Source organism: Hoplias malabaricus, chromosome 8 (genome assembly GCF_029633855.1).
Source record: "Hoplias malabaricus isolate fHopMal1 chromosome 8, fHopMal1.hap1, whole genome shotgun sequence".
Lineage (NCBI taxonomy): Eukaryota > Metazoa > Chordata > Actinopteri > Characiformes > Erythrinidae > Hoplias > Hoplias malabaricus.
The window spans coordinates 16454632-16478627 of NC_089807.1; the positions used below are offsets into that span (position 1 = coordinate 16454632).

Consider the following 23996-nt stretch of genomic DNA (forward strand, 5'->3'; position numbering starts at 1 on the left):
ATGGCACATTTCAGCTTCTCAGCCCTTTGATCATTCTGCCTATGTTAATAATAAATACTGTAAAGGGAGGGATGGGTTGAGAAGAAAGGACCAAGAGGAGGACAGTTTGAGGAATATAGCCCCAGGCTTCTGCTTTCTAACCTGTTACATATTTCGTATTTGCAGCGTCTTCTGCAGCGCAATGCTTTAATATATTCAGTGTCCACCCTCACTATGCTAACTTGTTCACACACCAAATCAGACATAATCAGTAACAGTGTCTGTGTTGAGAAGTGAATAGAGAAGTCAGGAAAGAGCACTCTCTTCTAAAACGTGTGGCCACCCACTCACTCTCTGATTGTAAATAAGTTCCCCTCCATGTAAAATTAGAAAATGAAGATAATAAAAGTTAAGCATACAAGCTGTTTTTGCTGAAAGTTTGGGATAAATTATTTGACATGCAAAGCACCATAGATCAATAATTTCTTTCTGTCTGTCTGATGGGTTTCACAGAAGTAGGACTTGCTGATTAGCTCTTACATAAATTATCTGGAAACAGCTTCAGAGAGACTGAATAGCACATAGCAAATGCAAGGTGCAGTTTTTGATGGAACAAAAATAGGGAACAAAACGCGTCCCGTATTATGGAGAGACATTAGTCTCAAAATACTTTACAAATGTATAAATGTTAATCCATAAATTAAACACAAGATATAAATATGTTTCACTATTCACAAATATATACATCCCATCTGTGTCTCACTGTCTGCAATTTGTACAAATACAGTTATTCATAAATACATGTTTGGTTTTCATAGATTTATCATAATTTTATGCAAAAATAAATATATTGGTTTAAATTTACATTGCATACATTTGTAAAGTCAAAGTCTCGAATATAAAAGGTATTTGTAAATTGTTGAATCTGCATTGAATCTGCTTTTGTCCTTTCGCATTTTACCCGATCCAAATAAAATGTAGCCAGCAGGCGAACAAGCCATTGTTAGTTGGCACTGTTGTTTTCCCCAGTGTTTCAGCACTGACCTGTTACTTTCAGGGCCACAGTAAAACAACCCCCTGTAGGCGGGACTGTGACCCCATTGGCTGCCGCAGTAAATGAGTTAACACAGACAGATAACTCTGGCTGTAAATAGGCTAAATATGAGAAGCACATTTTCTGTTTAGGAGCTGTGGGGTATCTGCCCCTCCCTCCGACTGAGGGAGAGTATCTGTCTGAAACAAATCACCAGTCTTAATAATCCAGTCTCTAAAATATGGAATACAACGTGCCCCATATCTGGTGGGACTGATTTTAAAGTATTTTAGTTCGACAACCCTAGTCTGCATCGACATTAGCGAAGTTCCGCTAGACTTTAACGTTGTTAAATTTAGGGCACCTTAAAAAGCGTTCAGAATTCAGAGGCTTGGGGGATTTTTCACTTAGGAACAGTATTCGGTGACATAACAACCAAGAATTGCATGCCAGTTCAGCTGCATCCATGGTTTTGGGACACAGCTAGTGACTTGCCCTATGGTGTTCCATTTTAAGTGATCTGTATTTCAAAACAGTGTATTGCACACAATTTTTAAAAGACGGTCATGGCCTCTAAGGAAGTGTTGAGAGTTATTACAGCATGTGCTCTCTAATAGAATTGGGCATAATCCTGGAGGAAAAAACAAAAGCAATTTTTTTTTTATACTGAAAAGGCAAAGCAAATGAGAATTTAATAAAGACACCATAACATTCTAATTTGACTAGATATTTTGGATGATTTGAGGCACATATTATTTTTACCACAACATCCTGCTATGCTTTTTCTCCATGCGTATGTGCCTGTGCAAACATACTTTTTGCCTTAAGATTATTTTTTAAACTACAAAAAAATTGCCTGTGTGTTTTTCAGGTGCTGGGTAAGGACCACCCTGATGTGGCGAAGCAGCTGAATAACTTGGCTTTACTATGTCAGAACCAAGGAAAGTATGAGGAAGTGGAGTATTACTACCAGAGAGCCCTTGAAATCTACCAGACTAAATTGGGCCCTGATGACCCTAATGTGGCCAAGACCAAAAATAATCTGGTAAATACATTCCTTATATAGACGTTATAAGGCGTATTTCTTGAAATACTCTTTACATCCTGATAGCAATCAGTAAATTAAATGCACTGATGACATAAAAGTAAGAATCTCTTTCCATGTAGGGCGCAGGACTGTAAAAACCATGTCAAGTCATTTCACTCTGTCCGAATTCAACTGTTGGCTTATCTGCCCATCTACCTACATCACCATGCCTATGTCTATGCACGCTTCATGTGTATTAATTGGTGCATGCAGAGATTCCTGGAAGAGATGCAGAGATAATTGGAAGAATTGAAGCTAAAGTTACAAATAAATAAAGAAAAGAAAGAAAAGATGGAAATTGCTTCCAGCATGAAGAGCTTTTAGCAAAGCTATAGATGCTTTGAGAGTAAGAGCACTCAGGCTGTCCCTGCAGCACAGCTGGACTGTGTGTTAGTTACCTTGTAATTGCTTATTTAAAACTATAAAATGATATAACATTTTCAGAGTTGTTCGTGTGAACACATTCTCTCACTTTGTCTTTTTTCTTTCATAGGCCTCATGTTATCTGAAGCAGGGGAAGTTTAAGCAAGCAGAAACTCTGTATAAAGAGATCCTCACACGAGCTCACGAGAGGGAATTTGGATCTGTTGATGGTAGGCACACTGGAATCTCACAGATCATTTAATTTATCCTTAGTTACTGCTTATATCCACCTCCTGATGATTGTATAATTGCCTGGATTCAAGGCATTACCAAACAGAATTAAGAGTTCCTCACTAAGGGAGGCTCCTCAGTGGTGCAACACTACCTATCCACTTTATTTTCTGTGTTCTGATGGACTCAGCTTGTTTGAAAGATTTTTGTGCAAGACTTCTTTTCCATTTCCAGGCATTGTATCTGACAATATCCTTCACATCAGCAGATGTAAAAAGATCATTTAAGACTCCTTTCAGACAGGATAATATATCCATGTCTGTCTCATCAGTGTTTCTCTTCGCACAGTGCTCATCTTAAAATGTTTGTCCCATCCAGAATTAAGTTTGTGTTCTTATTGTTGGAAACAAAACAAGAGCTACATAGATAGCTCTTGTGACACTCCTAGGGGTTATAATGCTGGTGTGACCGTTTGGTAGAGGAGCACTGGCACTAATCACAGCAGCAAACAAAACTGTTTCTTGTTTGAGTCTCCATCTGCATCTAAAGAGTGGAAGAAGGATTTGACTATTTGAGATATAAACTGAAATTTCAAAACTGAAACGCTCAGCCATATGGAGGACCAAGTATGAATGAATAAGTTAATAATAAAACAAATATACAGTCATGGCCGAAAAATGTGCCAAAAAAGTAATTATCTCAGAAAATTATTGCAATTAAAAACTCCAGCAGCACTGCTGTGCCTGATCCACTCATATTAGTGCAACACAAACACATCACCACATCAGAGTGAATGTAGCATTTTGATACACCACCCAAATCATGCCTGCTCTCCAAAATCGTGCCTGCTCTCCTGAACGTTAAAGATCAGGGTGAAATGGGGTTAAGAAAATATGCAGAGAAACAGGTGGAATACAGTCTGTAATTGTAAAATGGACATTGAGTGTAGATACAAGGTAGATTTTCCTAATCCAGGGATGGTTCAATGTAAATGCCTTAATATATAAATAAATAAATACATTTTTGTCATGAAAAAGGACATAAATAAATGAACCTTTTTCATATGTCACAAGTGTGTTTCTTTATGTCCTGACAGATTTGGGACCTCACAAAAGAGACATACACCAACACAATGTATGTTTTAAACAGGGTAAAAATTATCCACCTGTTTATATTCACACTACATCCATGCTTGGTAGAAACTTTGCTAGATTTATGAACATACGCTGATGTGGCGTATGGGGGAAATGGACATGAAACCTGAGGAATAACAGGTTTGTCAAACAAATCTGTCTTAATAGGCTTTACCTAAAATATATGAATACAAACGTCTAAAAGTATGGATAGAGATTTATAGCCTCTTCAGTGCAGCCGTTGCGCTGCTGTACATCCCTACAGGTCTCTGTTGTGAGTTCCTCAGTCGGTATGTAATACAGTTATTTTGAGGCATTTGTTTAAGTATGTCCTTTTTTGTGACAAATATATTTATGACAGTTTTTTGTTTGTTTAGTTATACATACATACATATGTCATTTAATGCATCTGTTGTTGACTGCTCATTTTGCTGATGATTCATCATTCAGTATATTAAATAAAAGACCATGTTTTCATGTTAAAAAGGTAAAAACTTGATTTTAGCTCGAGGGAAGTCTAACAACATGCCTCTCATGTTTAAACTTAAAGGTCATGTTTTTAATTCCAGTGGACTCACTGATTATACTGACATTTAGCACGGGTCTTTAGGGGAGTATGGTCTGGAATGGGTTTTTTATTATTTTTTTTTATTATTTCCTGTATTTGAATGTGCAGATGAGAATAAGCCCATCTGGATGCATGCTGAGGAGAGAGAAGAACAAAGCAAGGTGAAGAAAATGAAAGTTTATATGTCATAGGAATATGAATTCAAATCAAGCAAATTGCTTTGACAAAAACATTCTTGAAAGGAATAATTACTGTAAAAGCCATTAGCTGCAGTCTTTATATAGTCTTTGTAAATGTATAACTATTGTTTTTTTAGTGCGGGAGATACAGCAGAATTTTTAAGCTATTTAGAAGTTCCACAAAAGTACAAAGAAATTGAGAAGCTACTAAAAAGGTTTTTAACTGATAGGATGATTTTAGCCTTAAATAATGGATATTAAAAAAATATTTTATATGTGTTTATCTTGGGCTAGTTGATATAATTGAAGAATTTTGGTGTAGACCCCTTAAGTTAAAATTGTTGCTAGTGTTTGCTGAAAATCTAATGAATGAATTGTCTAACATCTATGGCTGGAGAGCATGATTATAAATATGTTATAATAATGTTATATATTATGTTATAATATAAATAATGTTTGTTGGTGGATTTGATTGATTGATTGATTGATTGATGGTGTTTCAGGGCAAGCAGAAAGATGGATCTCCGTTTGGAGAGTATGGTGGCTGGTACAAGGCTTGCAAAGTTGACAGGTTAGAATTTCTGTATACCCAGTGTTCTTACTCATAAAGACACATTATTCATTGACCTAGTTTTAATTTACTATCAGTTACTGATGTCACATGTAGATCTAATACGACATTAAACAGTCTGTGTGGCAAAACATGTTAAAGATGTACAATATTTTTAATAAACATCACTTAACACTTTAAATGTTAAGTAGCATAATTGGTTTAATCTCTGTCTATTGCAGCCCAACAGTAACAACCACACTGAAGAACCTGGGTGCTCTCTACAGGAGGCAGGGCAAATTTGAGGCTGCTGAGACCCTGGAGGAGGCTGCTATGCGTTCCCGAAAACAGGTTTGCATTACTGGATCATTTGAGTACTTGGACAAAAATGGTTCAACCTCAACTAATACTTGAAAACCATTTCTTACTGAACTGACATGGTATCAAGCCAGGGGGAGTTTCTTAATACATAATTTCTAACTGAGCTGGATATCGTCTTTGCTATTAGATAATTTTTATAACGTACCCCACATAGACATCCACCACATTGCTGAGCATATTTTGAACCCAACAGCATTGCTAGGGTATTGTTCTACTTTATGGATATAAAAGCCTTCACAATTTTAAAGGCTTTTCACTAGGTATGAGGACATAGCTTTATGGATTTTCTTATTTTTCCTTTTATTATATTTTTTTTCCAGTGAAGACATACAGAGGTGTATATTGATATAACTCAATTTCACAGGTTAATTTCAGTTATATTGCTTTGCATATGTTTTATATCTTCTACCTCTTGTTTAAGAAGAATAAGACAAGCAACTATTAACATTGAGATAGTGAAGAGTGCCTTAAAAATGGGGGTGAAGAAAAAAAAAGACAGGGAAAAATTGGGGAGAGAGTGAGGGGATTTAGAAGAAGAATACTCATACGGTATCTCTGTGAAATGACTTAATCATATGATCTTATAATCTTGTCTTATATGACTTATAATCTTAATATAGTTAATCCACTTTGACCATAATTTTACAAATGTAAGCATTTTCAATCTGACAGAGAAAGTAATTTTTTACCACTTCATATATCTCATTAATCAGATTTGTCCAGTTATTAAAACGAGGATCAGGAGTCGGCCATTTCCTTATGACTTTCTTACTTGCGATAAAAATGCCCCACAAATATTTATACAAACCTGTTATGCCTGACTTATGTCCCCAAAAAAACAATGTATCAAAACCCATTGGAAATTCTAAATTAAATATCTTTTCAAGTGTTTTATGCAGTTCTGTCCAAAAATGTTTTAGTTTCAAACACTCCCAAAATATATGCCCATGATCAGCATCTCGAACTCCACATAGTCTCCAACGTCTTTGGTTTTGTTCAGTTATTTTGCTTTGGTGTAATAAAAAATCTAGTTACAGATTTTCACCCAAATTCCCTCCAGCTGTGTGAATTGGTATTTTCCATTGAAATTTACATATCTTAAACCATACCTCATTTGAAATGTTTAGACTACTCTTGTTTTCCCATTTTTGTTAAGCATATGGCAAATTTCTTTTATTTACCATTAAGCCCTTATACATTTTAGATATAATTTCTTTGTGGGACACACAGAATTGATAGGTTTCAATAAACAAAGTTGTTATTTCATATTTAACACTGTTGAATTGTTTTCCCAAAGTAATGCTGTAGCTGAAGACAACAGTAAAATTCTTGCTTTTCAAGCTTGTATATTTTTTTTTAAGTGACTGAAAGTCTCTCAACTTGCCTTTTTTCATAATACTGCAGTATGTTGTCTGAACTTTAGTCATCCAGATTTAAAACCTATTATCTAGTTTATTGGGTGTGAACTCAATAAACTAGTCATAAGTCATAAACTAGTCAGTAGTCATAAGCGCACAATTTAATTACTTTTAACATTTCGCTCAAATTAGCTCATCTTATTAGTTTAATCCAGATTCTTAATTGGGTTTCTATCCAATAATTATCTGAAATGTCAATATTTTTAACTAGGTCACTATTTTCTAATAATGCCTGTATCGGAGTGTCCTTTATCAATAATGCTTCCATATCCTTTTATTTTGCTTGATAATCCGGATTGCAAGAGAGATTTAGAGTCCCTGCCATATAAACCCGTAAATAATCTTATCCCATTCAGAAAAAGTATCCGGGGGAAATTTAATAGGGAGTGCTTGAAACAGATAGAGAAAACATGGCAGTACATTCACCTTTAAGGCTTTGACCCTGTCATTCAAACGAAGAAATGGAATATCTGTTTTAATATTTACAAGAAGAGGTCCAAAATTTACCTCTGAAAATTTAGAAAGATCTTTATGTAAGTTAATACCTAAATATTTTAATAACTCATTGCCCCAACTGAAGTTGTATTTTTGTCTCTGATGTGTTGGAAGACTGTAATTAAATGTCAAAACTTGGGTTTTCTGAACATTTAACTTATACCTTGAGAACATAGTGTACTCTACTGTTCTTATTAGTTCTGTGACTAAATTGGACTGGTCACTTAAAAATAACAACATTTGTGCTCCTCATCCTTTTTGGGAATACATTTTATCAATACATTTGGTTGGTTTGATTTAAGACTTGAAATAGTGACATCTAGCTCTTGTGCTGCTGTTCTGGCTTTTTAGTCTCTGTTTTGTTCCTCTGTTAAAATAGTTAATTGAGGATTTGCTTCTTTTAACTTCAAGAACATTAGGAAGGTCAGGCTTGGCATTTGGCAATAATGCTTGGCTCACAGACAGTCTATGCTCCATTTTGTTCCAGACAAGTCAAGCTTTTCAAATTTCAAACTCAGTAAATCTTTTCTTTATGGAGCTCTTTTGGCATGATGGATTGATACAGCAAAGTGTCCTCTTCAGAGTGTTGAAGAGATGTTTAGAATGCCATTGTGTGCTGTAACATTAAGATATCCCTTTACTTGAAATAAGTTAACAGCACCAAATTTAAACACGGCAGCCCTGGAGGGCAGGATGTGGGGATCTGGCTTGCTGGAAAGGCATCTATGATGGTGATACACTGAAAATCACTTGAGGAGCTTTGGTAATTACCATTTCCAGTTTTTGTTTATAGAGATTGCATGGATGTGATAACCTGTTAGCAATAGATGTGGTCGAGATAGATGTGGCTGATTGGAAGAGGTGCCTGCAAGCTATTGGCCAAGTAGTGTTTGGGCAAAAAAAATAAATAAATAAAAAATCGTACGTCTCATTTGCCATTCATTGGTTTACAATCACATTGGTTTATTCTTTCTTTGTTTACTTGTGTTTACCACCTTGGGTTATAAGAGTACTCTTCTTTCGCACCTTTTTCAGGGTCTGGACACAGCCCATAAGCAACGTGTGGCAGAGGTGCTGGGGGATCCAGAGGCTCGTGAAAAACAGCGCAGCCGAGAGAGCTTGACTTCTGATATCGTGAAGTACGAGAGTGGTCCTGATGGAGGAGAGGAAGTGAGTATGAGCGTGGAGTGGAATGGGGTAAGTGCAGCACACATTGCCCAGCCATTCATGTACAAATACTTTTCAGGGGCTACAAAGCACCATACGGGTTCAGGTTTTAATTAAGAGTTAAATAGAGGGTGACATTTTTTTTCTTTGGAGAAAAAAAAGTGCTTTGACTGCTTTATAGATTTTGGAAAATTATATTTCTGTTGCCTTTAGACACTCAAGCTTAATACTGCATTCTGTTTAATAAAACATGCCTAATTAATTAACATGTATGAAGACTTCATGTTAGTAGACCTCTAGACTACAGTTTTGAAATGAGAATCTATTCTCATGCTCTCTTATCTAATTAGAGGAAATTAAATTTTCACATGTTGCTACCTTGTCCAGTGAGAAAAATGATTCTCACATGAGACACTGCTGTTGCATTATTCATTTCCAGAACTGACTATCATTTAGATTTTAGTTGATGAATAAGTAAATACCCTTGTGTGCTTCATCAATTCATTGTGGAGTGACAGGGATATATACTTGATGCAGGAGTCTTCAATGTGGAACGGAAATTACTGAAATTAAAACTCTGCATGTATTCAATATGTCACAAACCTATGACAGATTCCTCGCTCATTAATTGTTGCAGTATTGGACAGGTTAAAAATGAAGCATATGCTAATGAAATTAGAGAATCTGAGAGTGATATGATTTTAATGCTGATTGTGTCTGATTTATTGATTGTTACTGGTAACATTGCTCTAATATTATCTGCTTGCATACTGTGCTAAGGTTTAACCGCAAATTAATCTTAGTGACTTTTCCTTTTAAAAAATTCTTCTTTCAACACATGGAGCTATTTGCCTTGGAAGCACATAATATACATTACTGTAAAAATGTCTTTGACATAGACCTATTACATCATTAAACAGCATTCATTCCATTTTCTCCTATTACGTCTAGTACACAAATTAGAATAAGTACAAATATTGTACTGAAATAACATGTCAGGAGCTACACCTATTTTACTCCAACCATATTCTTTAAACAAGAATATGTTGCAGTTGTATTTTTTGAATATTTAAGTTTATTTTTTTAATCAGTGGAGTAAATGTACATTGAAAATGCTTCTTAAATGTGTGAAATCCTGTAGCCTAATCACAAGCTTTGATCTAACATCACTGAAAAAGAAAATTGCAAAGCAAGAAATGTCAAGAAGCGGCAATCAGTTGGTCAAATGTTTACAATTGCATTTAGGAATTTAGCCTGAAACAGCAAAACACCACACTTTCGACTAACACTTTTCTTGAAAGAATCTGATCAAGCTCTTTCATAGGTTTCAGTTCCTTAGTTGCTGTTTTGACCCTCACGCCTCTGCTGTAGTCTCTCTTCAATTCTGGATCAGAACTCTCCTGCTCCCATAGCAACAGTAGCCCTAGCAGCAAGACAACCAATCAGCATTCTCCTCCACAAGAGCCTGCTATCAGCGCAGACTAGGGGGAGTCTCTAGTCACATCCATCAGGCTGGTTACATGGTGTCCTCATACACCCTCATTCACTTGCTCCTATTTTTTTTCTCTCTGTCTCTCTTTCTTTCTGTTTCACTTAAGCAGCACTATATTTGGCAGATTCTTTCTCTTATAACTGTGCTATCTCCCTCATTCTCTCATTATCATACATGAATACAGAGGCACAGTGTTGTATTATGTACTACCAAAACTAAGTAAGTCAGCCAGACATATACATGCATGTATGTGGCACACATTGGACATTCTTAGTAGCTATTATATAGGCAGTAAACAGTCTCTGTCATGCATACACACACACACACACACACACACACACACACACACACCTACATGTTGGGCTTACATACAGTGTGTTGGCTTGGGCTTTGTGTTCTGTACTCCTCTCGTTTTTCATCTGTGCTTTTTTTTGCATGCTGATGTTGTGTGTGTGTATCTGCATGTTTGTGGGTTTTGTGTTGGATACAAAACTAAAAATGTTCCTGTAAATGGCCTTTCTGTTTCTACAGTTCACCTATTCATCTTTTCACTTTTTCATCTAAGTCTTGTTTGTTTTCTTTCTTTGCTTTTCATGTTCACTCAACCATCTGCCTGTAGTTTCTCAGCAGGTGGAGTTATGGATTTTGTTATGACTTATTTGTTGGCTTCAAGTGCCCTTCTGTCTGGTCAAGTTTAAAGATTTTTTTCTGTAGAGATTAGCCAGCCCTGTTTTGTGTGGAATTTTAAGGCTTTTTTCCAAAAGATATGTTTTTATGATATTATGATAGCTATGGATGATGGATCACTTAGTTTGACATTAGATTGTTTGTTACACTCAGAAATGAAGAACATTTTTTGTTTCTAATTTCGTGTGGTGTCGCAAAAGTTTAAAGCTATATATTTCCTTGATGTTCATAGAGCTTGTTGGTTTATTTGTTTTTTCTTATTGTTAATGTAACTGAATTATTTTCAGTTAAGTACATTTTAAGTTGATTACAGCAAAAGTTCTGGATAAGCACTTTTGTTTTCTTTGATCTCAGTTTAAGATCAATTTGCAGTTTCAAAGGTCTCAGTTTAATTGCAGTTTGTTCATTTTTTTTTTTAAGTTGTAAGAAAAAATAGCACTGTATGGCACTGTTGCTGTACAGCTGCTCTCTGCAGGTGACTTTCAGAGCTGGGTAAACTGTTGCGTCTGGTGCTAATTTTGATCTGAGTTCAGGTCACCCATCCTCTTCCCTCTTGTACTGTGTTTGTGTTCACTCATTCTCTCTCTCTCTCTCTCTCTCTCTCTCTCTCTCTCTCTTTCATTACTAGGTCTTCTTACTAATGGGATATCTTTTTGTTTCTTCTGCTGTGAAACTCCTCTTTCTCTCCCTTTGTCTCTCTCTCTCTCACTCTCTCTCTTTCTCACACACACATGCTTACTCTTCCCTTTCTCCACTCACTCTGCTTCCTCTTTTATTCTCTCTCTGTCCCTCCCTCTCTTTTGTGTGGTTGGCAGGTGTAACGTGTAACTCCAGATGCCTTGTTGTGGTTGTAGAACTTATCTTCTGCATGATGGATGCTCCCTCGCCTCCCTCTCCAGCTTTGCCGTTTTCCGTCTGCTCTCTCCAACTGGTTCCTTTCTTCCTCCTCCTGCTCCTCCTCCTTTGGGCACAAGCAGGCCAAACCAGGCTCAAATGGGCTGAAGCAAGGCTAATGTGGGCCAGTCCTGGTTTTCCTCTTTGCTAGAGTTGACTATTGTCTCAGAGCAGTGGATAATTGTATAATTATATTTATATATTTAATTCTGTCACCAGAGGAACCTTTTCTTATCTGTCTGTGTCTGTCTGTTAATCTGAGATTCAATCTGTCACATTCACTTTTCTGTCACTAACTGACTTGTACAGCTTTGTCTAAGTCACCTTTAGTGTAAAGTTTGTGTCTCTCAGGTCCCCCGCATTTTACCCTTGTGTATCTCTCTCTCTCTTTTTCTCTCTCTCTATCTCTCTCCCTCGCCTCCTCTCCTGTCCTCCTCTCCCGTAATGTTTTTGTCATTAGGGTTTTTTTTTTAATAATGATATATATATATATATATTAAAAGTTCTAAAATCTTGGCCTGTGATGTCTAATATAAGTTAAGGACTAGAGCCCTTTGGATATGACACTTAGATGATAATATTGGTAGATATTGACAGTCCATGATTTCTTTTCTATAAGTAAAAAAGGATCACTAACACCCATATTCAGCAATATTTTTTTATGATCAGCTCAGTTGCTACATGACTCAAAACCAGAAATTGCTTCTTCATCCATGTTATAGCAGTGATCATTGATTCTGTAAAAATGTTGAAGATGAAGACATGTGACCTTTGAGAATTGTCATCTTTCGAAATTCACAGCTGAGTACTGTTTAAAGCACTGCTGTAAACTATTGACGATAAAATTAACATCTATTATATAACTGCAAAATTGTTTAACACATTTTTATCCACCTGTAGAGTGGTGAGTTCAGCCACTGTCTCAGTCATGTAGTGCAGCTTAGTTTTGGTCAGGAGTCATTTGAAATATCTCTCTTGCAAGCTCCAGTCTCTAAACAACTCCTTGTAACTGTTTAACACTACACAGTGGCATGATTGTACCTTGGAGCTGCTTTGTAAACTTGATGTATAATAATGTTATTATGTTCCAATATTGTTTCTTCATGTTATCTCATACTGATCATTAATGTGAGGCTACTCTGTAAATCACATAGTTGAAAAGCAGGAGAAGAATTTGGATGGAGGGAGAGAATGAGATGGAATGAATAAGGGCATGATTGTGGAGTCTGATGCTCCTTTCTTTCTCTTACTAATCTGCTATCTGTTGTTGCTGCATCTTGTGTCTTCTTAACATCTAATAAAACTTACTCTGTGCTTACCACAGCCTCTGCCTGTTTCCTCATTCTCTTTCTCATTTCCATGTCGATTGTGTGTGTGTGTGTGGTTTGAGTGCCACTCCTCCACTTGTATGCAATATGACAAGGCTTACATGCTGACTTTGCATATGTTTTATTCCTAATCCGTGGTCACTCTGGAGGTGGTGGTCCAGATTTTTCATTCCGTGTAAGTGTTCCATCTTCCTTGACCCTGTCCTTTCTTCCCCACACATTTTGCCCTTTCCTCTGCATTTCCACACCTTACTCTGCTCTTTGGATGAGCTGGGCTCTTTGCTCACAGCAGAGGAGACTGCAGCAGAGCCAAGAGGGGTAACACAAACAGGACAAGTTGTTTCAAATACCAAAGAACAGAATTATCACACAAACATCTGCAAATGTTGGTATGGCAATAAAAGGCAAGATAGAAAAATGTAATAACGTTTATAATGTTACGTTTTTTAATGATCAGATCCTTGCTCCATCACAGTTTCAAATAGTAATATTGTGAATTTGGATTTTCTGCTGTCTGGTTGGTAGCTTGAGGACTAAAATATAAATACATCTGCCTTTCTGCAAACAGATGTAATTTATACCTTCTTGTGAATATAGCAAAACCTGCAACCTCTAATGAAAATACGCAAATTATCGTTATAAATAAATTCAAAACAATCATGCTAAATCAGTAGCATTCTAATGTGTTTACTGAATAAAACACAGAATAAAAATCTTAACAAATTTTCTATTAACTAAATGTTGCCCAATGATTAGAATTTTACCACACTTTGTGAGGTTGATGAACTGATGCAAGAGAGTGCATTGCTCTAGTAGTGAGTTTTAACATGGTTGTGTGTTTGGGAGTGTGCTTGCATGTCCCCCCCACCCCCCCCGTCTGTAAATGTGATTGTGTGTAACACGGAAGCGTCTGTGTCTGCAGGATGGCTCAGGCTCATTGAAGCGCAGCGGTTCCTTCAGTAAACTCCGGGCGTCAATCCGCCGAAGCAGTGAGAAACTTGTCCGCAAACTCAAAGGAGGCAGCTCACGTGAAAATGAACCAAAGAACCCTGGGTAACTATCACCATTTCCCTCATAGACTATTCCCTTCCTGACACCCAAACAATCCAGCTGTGGACCAGACCTCTGGTAGGATGCCTCCAAACTCACCAAACACTGACAGGGCCGGTGCATTTTGGTGAAAAATCCCACTCAAGATTAAATCACAAAGATAAGGTGGAACAGTAAGCAGGATGGAATTTGGGAACTGTCGTGCAATTTCATACTTGACTGTAAATAAGAAAGGAATGTAAATATGTGGTGAACAAAGTCAAAGGGACGTGGATAGGGGAAGGTAATTGCAGTAGTACAGTGTTTTAAGATAGAGAAAAGGAATGTAGATTAAGAAAATGAAAGCAATAAAAAATAAGGTACATAAAATAACGGTTTTGAAAGCTGTGTTCTGGGAGTACAGTTCTGTGAGGAGAGTTGTGTTTTTACTGAAGAATGTCATTTCAGAGAGACTTTGGAATGAATATGAATAAAGTGGGCAAGGAATGAAGAACAAGTGCCTCTGAGGACCTGAATTATCTGTTTGACTCTAAACATTGGAAACCATTTTTAAAAATAACTCACTTTCTTACTCACTTTTAAAGGGGAAATGTATGCCCAATAGAGCAGGCTTTATACTGTAGTCTCTGTTTATTGTTAAAGAAGGAGCAGTGCACAAAGAATCCTTTATAGACATTACAAAACTGTTCAAAAGAGAAGCAAACAAAAAATGTACACTTTAAAATACATACAAATGTAAAGTGTATGCAGTCTGTCTGCTACCTGTTTTCTGTCTGTCTCTGTCTGTCGGTCTACTAAATTCTTATAAAGGATGAAGGGCTTGATTAATTAAACCTTAATTTGCACATTTACAGATCTGCAGAGCAATGATGTATGCAGACAATATGTTTTTAAAGCCTTGATGATGCACTGTGTTATAGACCAGGCAACATGTTTTGTGTGAATGTGATTTCATTCACTAATAGAAGTTGTAAAACAATTTTGCCAAATGTCACTTGATACTGTTGTCAGCCTTTCATCCTGCACCATACTGATGTTTTAATATTTATTGAACTCTTTAAAGGAACCAGCAACTTTTTTTGCTAGGTCACCATACAGCCTCCACTTATATAATATTAGTTATTGGTGTGTGCAGATTAAATGTTACTCTGTGTGGTTACCTAGGAAAAACATTTTTTATGATTTTATGTTTATTTTTGGCATGGCCTGTTTCAACATTTTTTTTAATGTTCTTTAATTTTCTGCTTTAATTTATTTTCTGTCTTTTTATTTTCAATTAAATGTGTTGATATTTTATTTTTTATTAAATATTTAATGCCTTTTATTATTGCCTTTTTGCTGAAACTTTTACTGACTGTATTTTGTCTGCATGGGCTTCCTCTGTGTGAGTATTTTATTTGTCTTTCTGCTGTTATACAGTTTACTTGAATAAAATTTCGATGCAAAGTTGCTGTGTACAGCATGCCTGCTAACTCCATTTTCTCACAGACCTTCTTGTGCTGAGTTCAATGTTTTCTGCTTGAACTGTTTCTTTATTCTCCTCTTCTCTTTCACTCCTGTCAGTTCTTGTTACATCACATCATTCCTCATATATTTCCTCTCCTATCATTTTGTTTTTTTACTTTTTGTTACTCTTGAACTCCTCTTTTTGTCTCCTTCTCTTTTCCATTTCTCCTCTGTCTGTCATTTAGTCTCCCATTCAGGCAATGGTCTCTGTTTCTGTTCTTGTGATTATCTCGTTATGAAAGCCAGTGTAACAGTGGCTACTCTCTTACAGCAGTTAGGGTATAGGTCAGATGGTCTACTGCACAGAAGAATGCTAATGTGGTGATTAGAGGTGACTGTCATCATTGATGGGGAAGAGGGGTTGTCCAGTTTGGAGAATCATATAACAAAACGATGACTAACGCACAACATGAACTTCAGATAAAAAATTTCTTCATATATCACTTTTTAACTGCATGATTTTCATAATGCCCAGTGTGAGTAGAAGGTGCCCCTTTGAGGTGACACTAACATGTGTGACAGTAATTAACACCACAGTGTTTAACAAACAGAATTGTACACCACAGACATCACTCTCCACACACCCCTCACACTTGCCGTTTGACCTGACTGACATGTACTTGCATGTGGCTCTCTCGGAAGCAGCATGAAGAGGGCCAGCTCACTGGGGGTTCTCAACAACCCGGACAAACCTGTGGGAGAACTCTACAAAGTAAGAAAGCGTGCATCTCTCTCTCTCTGTCTCTCTCCGTCTCTCTCTCTCTCCAAATTTTTACTTCTCTTAATCTGTAATTATCCATAAAATCTTTCTCAGTGCCCCCTCACTAGGCCAGCACTCAAACACACTACCCACGTGTTTAGTAACTTCGTCCATTGATTGATTAACCAGTTTTGGTGTATATGGCAGCACAGTCACAGACTAACTGGTCTTGCCCTGTGGTGTTCACTAATCTCCACCATAACCCCAAATAACTTGAAGATGTGAGACTGCAGACTAAATTCCGCAGGGGGTGGGGGTGAGATCCACACATGCTCCACAATACATTTGCTCCACACATGAGAGATGCCTGGTCTTATTCTTGTGGGATGTGGTTCAAATAAAGCACTGCTTTTAAGAGATAAAAGAAGAAGGCAGCATGTTAATGAGCCAGTTTTGCTTAAAATATATTGTTTTTTCTTAAAAGAGGACCTGGTAACCCTTTTCTCAAGGTCAAATCATTAAAATAAATTAAAAAAATACATTTTCCTAGCAAATAAATGATATAATAAAATAAATGAATAAATTTGATGTGTCAATTAACACAGGGCAGAAAGTGATCTGCTGTAAATATGTCCATGCATCATTTCCTTCTTAGAGCCTTTCATTTATAATTCTTATTTAGTCTAATTAGACTTGAGTGCATGTGTATGTTGTCACTGCTGGTGTCTCAGTTTGCTGTTACTGAAATCATTGAACCATTGCCTAGGTTTATGATCAACCTGAAGCTGTAAACGGAGCTAAAAATATGAATCTTTCAAACAAATATTTGGGTTCTTGGAACCCATACTTGCAAAGAAATTTAAATGTGAATTTGACAGAATAGGAAAAAAGCAATTAATGGACTTTCCACTTCAGATTTTACCTGTTTAAACTTTCTCTATTCTCTTTTCTCCTATTCTTCATGGACAGGAACGAAATAATCGTCTAAGGAAGAGTCGGGACCTGAGTGCCAGTCACACTGACCTGGCGCATTGAAGGTCTGCTTGGGACATCCTGATGGAGAGGGAACAGGTCATTGAACTATCTTCTTTCTCAACCCCAAACATTTTCTTTGGATGGGGAAGTAGACCCTTAACCAGTTCTTACCTTTTTATGTGCAGAAATATTATACAAATGTTACAAGTTCAGCAGTCAGATATGTGCAACTAACAATCACATTCTCAGCTCACTCCCAAACTAACCAGAGCAAGCCGTAAAACTGCGTGCAAAAGTCCGACTAACAATTGGAGAACTTTGACTTCTGAATTTGAATTTAAACTGAGAATACAGATTTTTTTCAGAGCACATTTCACACTCAGGTTGGGGGTTGAAAGGTTTGCTGCACCTTTGACACCAGTGATGTTACTGGTCCTGCTTTTTTCCCCCTCAGATTTCTATTTGTTCTTTTATTACTTTTAAATCTCAGCCCTGTGGACTATAATGGTAACTTGTGACCGTGTGATTTGTATAGGTGTGGAAATAGTATCACTTGCTATTTCTCGTTTTGGTTTGTTTAGAGTTTTTCCAATGTGTTTATGTAAAATAATGCCTGTGACAACCCAAATATTTAAATATTTTCTGTGAGATTAGAAGTCCAACTTTATTAAGAAAATGTTGTCCCTGTAAAGCGCTAACTCTCAACTAATTTATTTCCTTCAAATGTTGTGAACCACGCCTATTTTATGGAGGTCTCTGTTTACATTGCATTTCTTGCATTAAGTTTTAGATTTTGACTTGAGGAGTGGTGGTGTTTAGAAGCCATCAACATAAGAAGCCTTAAATGGTTTAGTACCAGTGAGAAGAATGTGGACTTTATCTGATACACCAGTAAATTTCTTTTTTTTTTTTCTTACCTCAGAGTTATCTGTTACATTTTTTAAATGTAAAGTTGTATCAGTTTGATATGATTGAGTTGATGATGGACTGGTTCAGCTGAACTCATCTGATTGTGTGACTTGGAGCTTCTCAAAATATGTCAGATTTTAATTTTATTTTGGCAATACTTAATTGTCTCTTCACATCAACTCACATACATTAATCCACATGGAGTTAGAAATACTGTTACACTAAATACATATGCACTGTAAGGAAAAATTATATACTAAAAATTCAAACAGCAGATTGCAAACAGCATACTTCGAGAGTGCCTTGATGAGGTGGACACTGATGGATGTAGGGTTATATCGATAGGTCAGTAAATGGATACAAAGATCTTTGTGATATGGCATCTTTCACATTTTTTTCTAAAAATCAATATGTGGAAATATAGAAAATCTAGTTTGACTCCAAATTTCTTTTACACAGTCATGTCTGAGATTTTATTTTATTTTATTTTTTCTTCCTGTGAAATGGCATGTACCTATGCATTAGGCTTCATTGTGACAAAGTGCAATATTTAGCTGCTCCATATCTTGGTTCTGTTTGATTTTATATACCACATCCTACTGACAAAAGCTGCTTGGCTTGGTGTCTTTGTGATTAAATTTGTGATTAAGTGAATTTGTCTGGATTTTTGTACACATCTGATGTATAGGGCCACGAGTTTGAGCTATTGTGTGTGTGTGTGTGTGTGTGTGTGTGTGTGTGTGTGTGTGTGTGTGTGTGTGTGTGTGTGTGTGTATGAGAGAGAGTGTATCAAAAGCTACTAGTTTAATTGCTATTTGGAGGTAGGACTAATTTAGGGAAGAAACAAAGATGCAGTGAGTATATACATGTATAGCTGTTTTAAAATGTTATTACACTCTCCTTTGTACAGTTGCTAACATTCAGTAATGTTTTGGTATACATCAATGCGCTAGGGAATAGCTCTGTACACTGTTCCTTGTTCATCTTCATGATTCCAGGCATAAAATGCTTATTCGAGTTTTAAACTGAATGTACAAGAATTTCAGTTTAGGATGAAAGTGACAAACTTACATTCAGGAGCTGCTGAACCTGTGATATTAATCCACTCCAATGTGTATTCATAGGTAGATGGATATGTTTTTTTAATTGTCTTTGAGTTCACTTCTCTCTATTTAACCTAAAGTGATTTATAGGATATATTGTGTCTTATATTTTTATGTGCAAATGTAGCTGTGTTTCTACATATATTTCTTAAAAATGACAGTGGCTATTTCTAACCCTCTCTGTCTCTCAGCCTGCCTGCTGTGTTGGCCAGGCCTCTCTTGATGCCTTGTCTCTCATGATATGTTTATGTTTGGATGTACATAAATGAATAAAGAAAATAAAATGACTCTTTAATTTACATGAATCCTTTTGGCAGTGCTGAAAGCCAGTGACACACAGTGAATGGTTTTTTCGGTTTTATTAGGGTTCTAATTATTTTCCTTTTATTTCTTCTTGGGAGCGGCACAGTGGCACAGCAGGTAGTGTCGCAGTCACACAGCTCCAGGGACCTGTTGTGCTGTGTGTTCTCCCCGTGTCCGGGTTTCCTCCGGGTGCTCCGGTTTCCTCCCACAGTCCAAAAATACACGTTGGTAGATGGAATGGCGACTCAAAACTGTCCATAGGTGTGTGTGAGTTAGTGAATGTGTGTGTTGCCCTGTGAAGGACTGGCGCCCCCTCCAGGGTGTGTTCCTGCCTTGCACCCAATGATTCCAGGTAGGCTCTGGACCCACCGTGACCCTGAACTGGATAAGCGGTTATAGACAATGAATGAATGAATTTCTTCCTGGTTATTGGAAATCCTGTTGTTTTTCTTAGGATGTTTCATTTAATTTTATCTTCCTCATATTTTTCTGCCTCATAATTTATTTCACATATATAACACATTTTGCATAAGTAAAATTACTACTGACAATTCAAGGCAAATAAGATGAGATTCCTTGTATTAAACTGGGTGCAAACTCCTGCATTGTATATTGGACAAAATTACACTTATCCCAAATTAAATTGGAGCGATGTATGTATCAGCTGACAGTTGTACCTTGTCATAAATCAGGAAAATATTCAACTAGACAATGTAGGAGGAAAAAAATAACTAGCCAATCAGCAAAGAAGAAAATCATTAGTTACCCAATCAGAGAACAGGATCTCAGTCAACCTAGGGCAGTCATGCCCTAATGGTAAGAGAGTTGTGTGAGTGTGTGTCAGTCAGTCAGTCAGACAGATGGGGGGGGAATCAGATAGCCGAAACACAGGAGTAACATTTCAGCTAGCTAATCAAAGTACAGGGGAACATTTTTTTTTCAACTAGCCAGCCCACATTGGTTGGATCAGTTGACAGAAATACCCCTTGCTGCATTTTATTCCCCTTGTCAACATTTAAGGTCCCTCTCTGATCATCAGTTAAACCTTGAAAACTCATCTTTGTTGTATGTAGGGCGACCAAATCTGAGATGGTGAAAAAGAGGACACGCTCCTTGGAGTGTAGTGGGGGTGTGTGTGTGTGTGATGAGCTCTCACCCCTCGTTGCCATTGTATGCTTAGCTGAACCCATGTGTGCTTTTAGGTCCTTTACACCTTTATTTGCTACACACAACATGGAAATTTCTTTTTTAATTCATCCGAGAACTTACATTTACGTTTCGGCATAGCTGCTCGAGATGAGGGTGGGTACATGAGCTTTGCCTGACGTAAACAAGGACTACTGACGTGCAGACTGACCAATTAAATGTTTACAGAGAAGGTTATCGACCAATAACGGTAGCTCTACAGTCAGACCGTGCAATCAGAAGATTTTAGGCTACTTCTCCACGCCCCCTTCTCACTCAAGCGGGCCAATCGGAGTAGGGGAGGGCGGGACTAGTTTGTGAACGAAACGTTTCTCGAAGTTCTATGTAAGCTCCAGAAAAACAAAACCCCGGACGTTTGTGAAATTCCGCCCGGACATTTTTTTAAGTCTAAAAAAACAGGACATGTCCTGGTAAAAGAGGACGTCTGGTCACCCTATTGTATGTGAAAGTTCAGCTGCCCTGAATATTGATAGTACTGATTCCTCAAATTTATTGACTACATATAGACTACGGCACACAATTCATTCTTCAGGTAAAAATAACGCACAAGGTTACATGGTTAACAAGTTTGAAAACGTAACTTTCACTGGAGCAGGTACTCACTTAGCTTAAGACTAAATTATAGCCATTATTTAAAAACATGTTATATCACGACGTGAAACTTAGCTTTAATGTAGTAATATAAATGTGACAATCAGTACAGCAACAGTTAAAGCAAATAAGTGTCCTACATTTCGGTCTGACAGTGAGAAAAGCGTCTTCTAGCGGTTCGTGAGTTTTTATAGCAGTCAGACCTACTTACAGTGAGTAACGCGCCCTCTAGCGGTGTGTAACAGACTGGCCTGTCCTGCATATAGGTACTTGAAAGCGGTATATGACTCTTTTCAAGGGGCAGAATATAATATATTTGTATAAAGCATAATATTTACAGAAAGATCATTAGCTGGAATTAGATATAATTGTAGCCATCTCGCTGAAGCCATTTTCTGTATTATTAATAAGTTGTGTTTTTTATGGTTGCATATTCCTTGGTTTCTTTTATTTATTTATTTTAAAATATATAATAATCATATGCACTCATTAATTAAATGGTAAAAATAATTATATATATTTTTTTGTTCTCCATCATGTAGGAAAAACACACATTTTATTATACGCTATGAGAAAGGTGTTTCTCATGCTATAATATATACACATATAACAAAAATTACAAAAGATTGTTTTCATCATCACTTTAAAAAAATATTAGCAATAGATCAGTAACAGTACAGTACAGTACAGCATAAATTATTTGTGCATGTGTTTGTTTTCACCTGGAAGCATGACATCAAGCAACTTAAACCCAAAGTCAAACCTGTCCTATAGGAAGAGAGCTGAGGGAGAGTCCTATTGAACCGTCCTATTGAATATTGAATTTTGGTTTATTTGTTATCTGGCAAACTGAGCAGAAACCTCCCTTTCATCTGGAAAGGTTCACTGAATTTCCACATTTTAGTCAAATCAGGGTGTCATCCCGTCACTTTTGTAAATACTTACATTTTGTGGACTTTATTTGTTGTTATATATTATTATTATTATTATTATTATTATTATAACTTCCTGTACAAGAAGTGCAATTAGCAAGTATAAATTAAACAAATATAATACTCTTACAAAGAGGATCCTTTAAGTGTTCTTTAGTAAAAAGCAGTGGTCATGTAATAAATAAGAACAATTTGCTTCCCTTTTAAAATATAATATTTAAATGTAGCATTGCCACATTATTCTATGATTGAGAACCTGTATATGGTTCTTACAAGGTAATGCAGCCAAATTGTTCTGCTACTGTTGCAATTCATAGAATTTTGTTTTGAAATCAGTTTGAAGATATATATATATATATATATAAATAAATAAATCTGGAATAAATATTACTGTAAGAAACAAAGCTAATTGTTTTATGTTGGGCAGCTGGTCATAGGCTCTACATGTTCTTTAAAATGTATGCTAGCTTTAAATATTACAGAGTTTTCACCTTTTGTTTGAAGTTTCTTTTTCTTTTTTTGGACAATGACAGAGCAAACATTCACAATCACATGCTAGTGGTGGCTAGCTGAATATGCCTTGTGAAAACCTTGCAAAATACTGTCTTATGGTGGTTGGAAGGTTTTCAAATGTATAAATAAGCTAGGTTAAGCTAATTATAAGCCAATAAGCTTAAGGTAATAAGTTATAAGCATTGGCTCAGACCAGTGTAATTTCCTGTTGTGTTTCAGTAGTAATGACTGTGTGCAACTAGGGAATGTTTATTACACTGTCCCATTGTACTCCATACAGCTCTTATTTTTTGGCCTGTTTCTGACACCAAGCGTACCACATTTAAACCAGAGTATTATGTTTTTTAAACCAATCAAATACTGCACCCAAAACTACAAACTCTGAAGTAGAAAACAACAACAGGAACACATTAACCATAGCTACTTTGTTAATATTATTTAAATACGTTTATTTTAGGAAATGTTTGCAACAACTCAGCTTCAGAAATATTTTAAAACCATTAATTGTAACTGACATAAAAAAATAATTCTTCGTCATGGTTTATGCAACAACTTAATTATCATCATAAAACGTGTAGAAAATCTATTAAACTTCTGAGGTGTGAGGCACCTTTTGTTTAGATCTATTGTCTATAAACTTCCCCTTGAAACATCTCATGAAGCCCATGGACACTGCTGCCCTCTGGTGCTCTTCAGAAATAAATCATTACATTTTCGTCATCCTCTTGATGCACAGCACTTATGCATCTCTTCATTTTCTTCTCTTTTAATGAATCCGTCTACTGTCAACTCAGCTCAGTGTCCTTTTTGTACAAATAAACTAAGATTCAGACATTGATTATTTAAAATGGTAAACACTACTATATATTTACACAGTGTAAAATATGTCAAAACCTAGCCTTGATTATTTACTGCAGCCAATTTTTCTAACAGATTCGACTTATTTTTCTTATATTATAGAATATTTATGTATCCAGATTCTTCCTGTTTTTTAATCAAAATCTCTAATAGTTTAAAGCTCTGTCAAAATATCCATAGATCACTGTTTTGTTTTTTTTGGAGGGGGGGGGGGGGGGGGTTATATAAAAGCTGCTCCTAACCCCACTCACTGACATCTGTTGGTCCAGATGTGGAAAGTCAGCTGTTTTCCCTAAAATGTTCAATGATTTGCTAAAAATACAAGGACTTTACTATCCACGTGTTTCTCTTTGAATGCTTAAATT

At 36.5% G+C, this 23996-nt stretch overlaps 1 protein-coding gene across 8 annotated transcripts in view; it reads left to right on the forward strand.

Moving 5' to 3' along the window:
• Window positions 1-18084, forward strand: part of klc1a (kinesin light chain 1a) — a 33341-nt gene extending 15257 nt beyond the window's left edge. Inside the window, exons 9-18 of one of the 8 annotated variants that reach the window (XM_066679761.1) lie at window positions 1884-2057; window positions 2593-2692; window positions 4503-4555; window positions 5077-5144; window positions 5366-5474; window positions 8453-8614; window positions 13908-14038; window positions 16184-16253; window positions 17211-17312; window positions 18001-18072. In XM_066679761.1, the coding sequence (XP_066535858.1) occupies window positions 1884-2057; window positions 2593-2692; window positions 4503-4555; window positions 5077-5144; window positions 5366-5474; window positions 8453-8614; window positions 13908-14038; window positions 16184-16253; window positions 17211-17276 (933 nt within the window). In that variant the 3' untranslated portion in view covers window positions 17277-17312; window positions 18001-18072. The other 7 variants (XM_066679760.1, XM_066679762.1, XM_066679763.1 and 4 more) reach the window with 7 other exon arrangements.
• Window positions 18085-23996: the final 5912 nt, after the last annotated feature.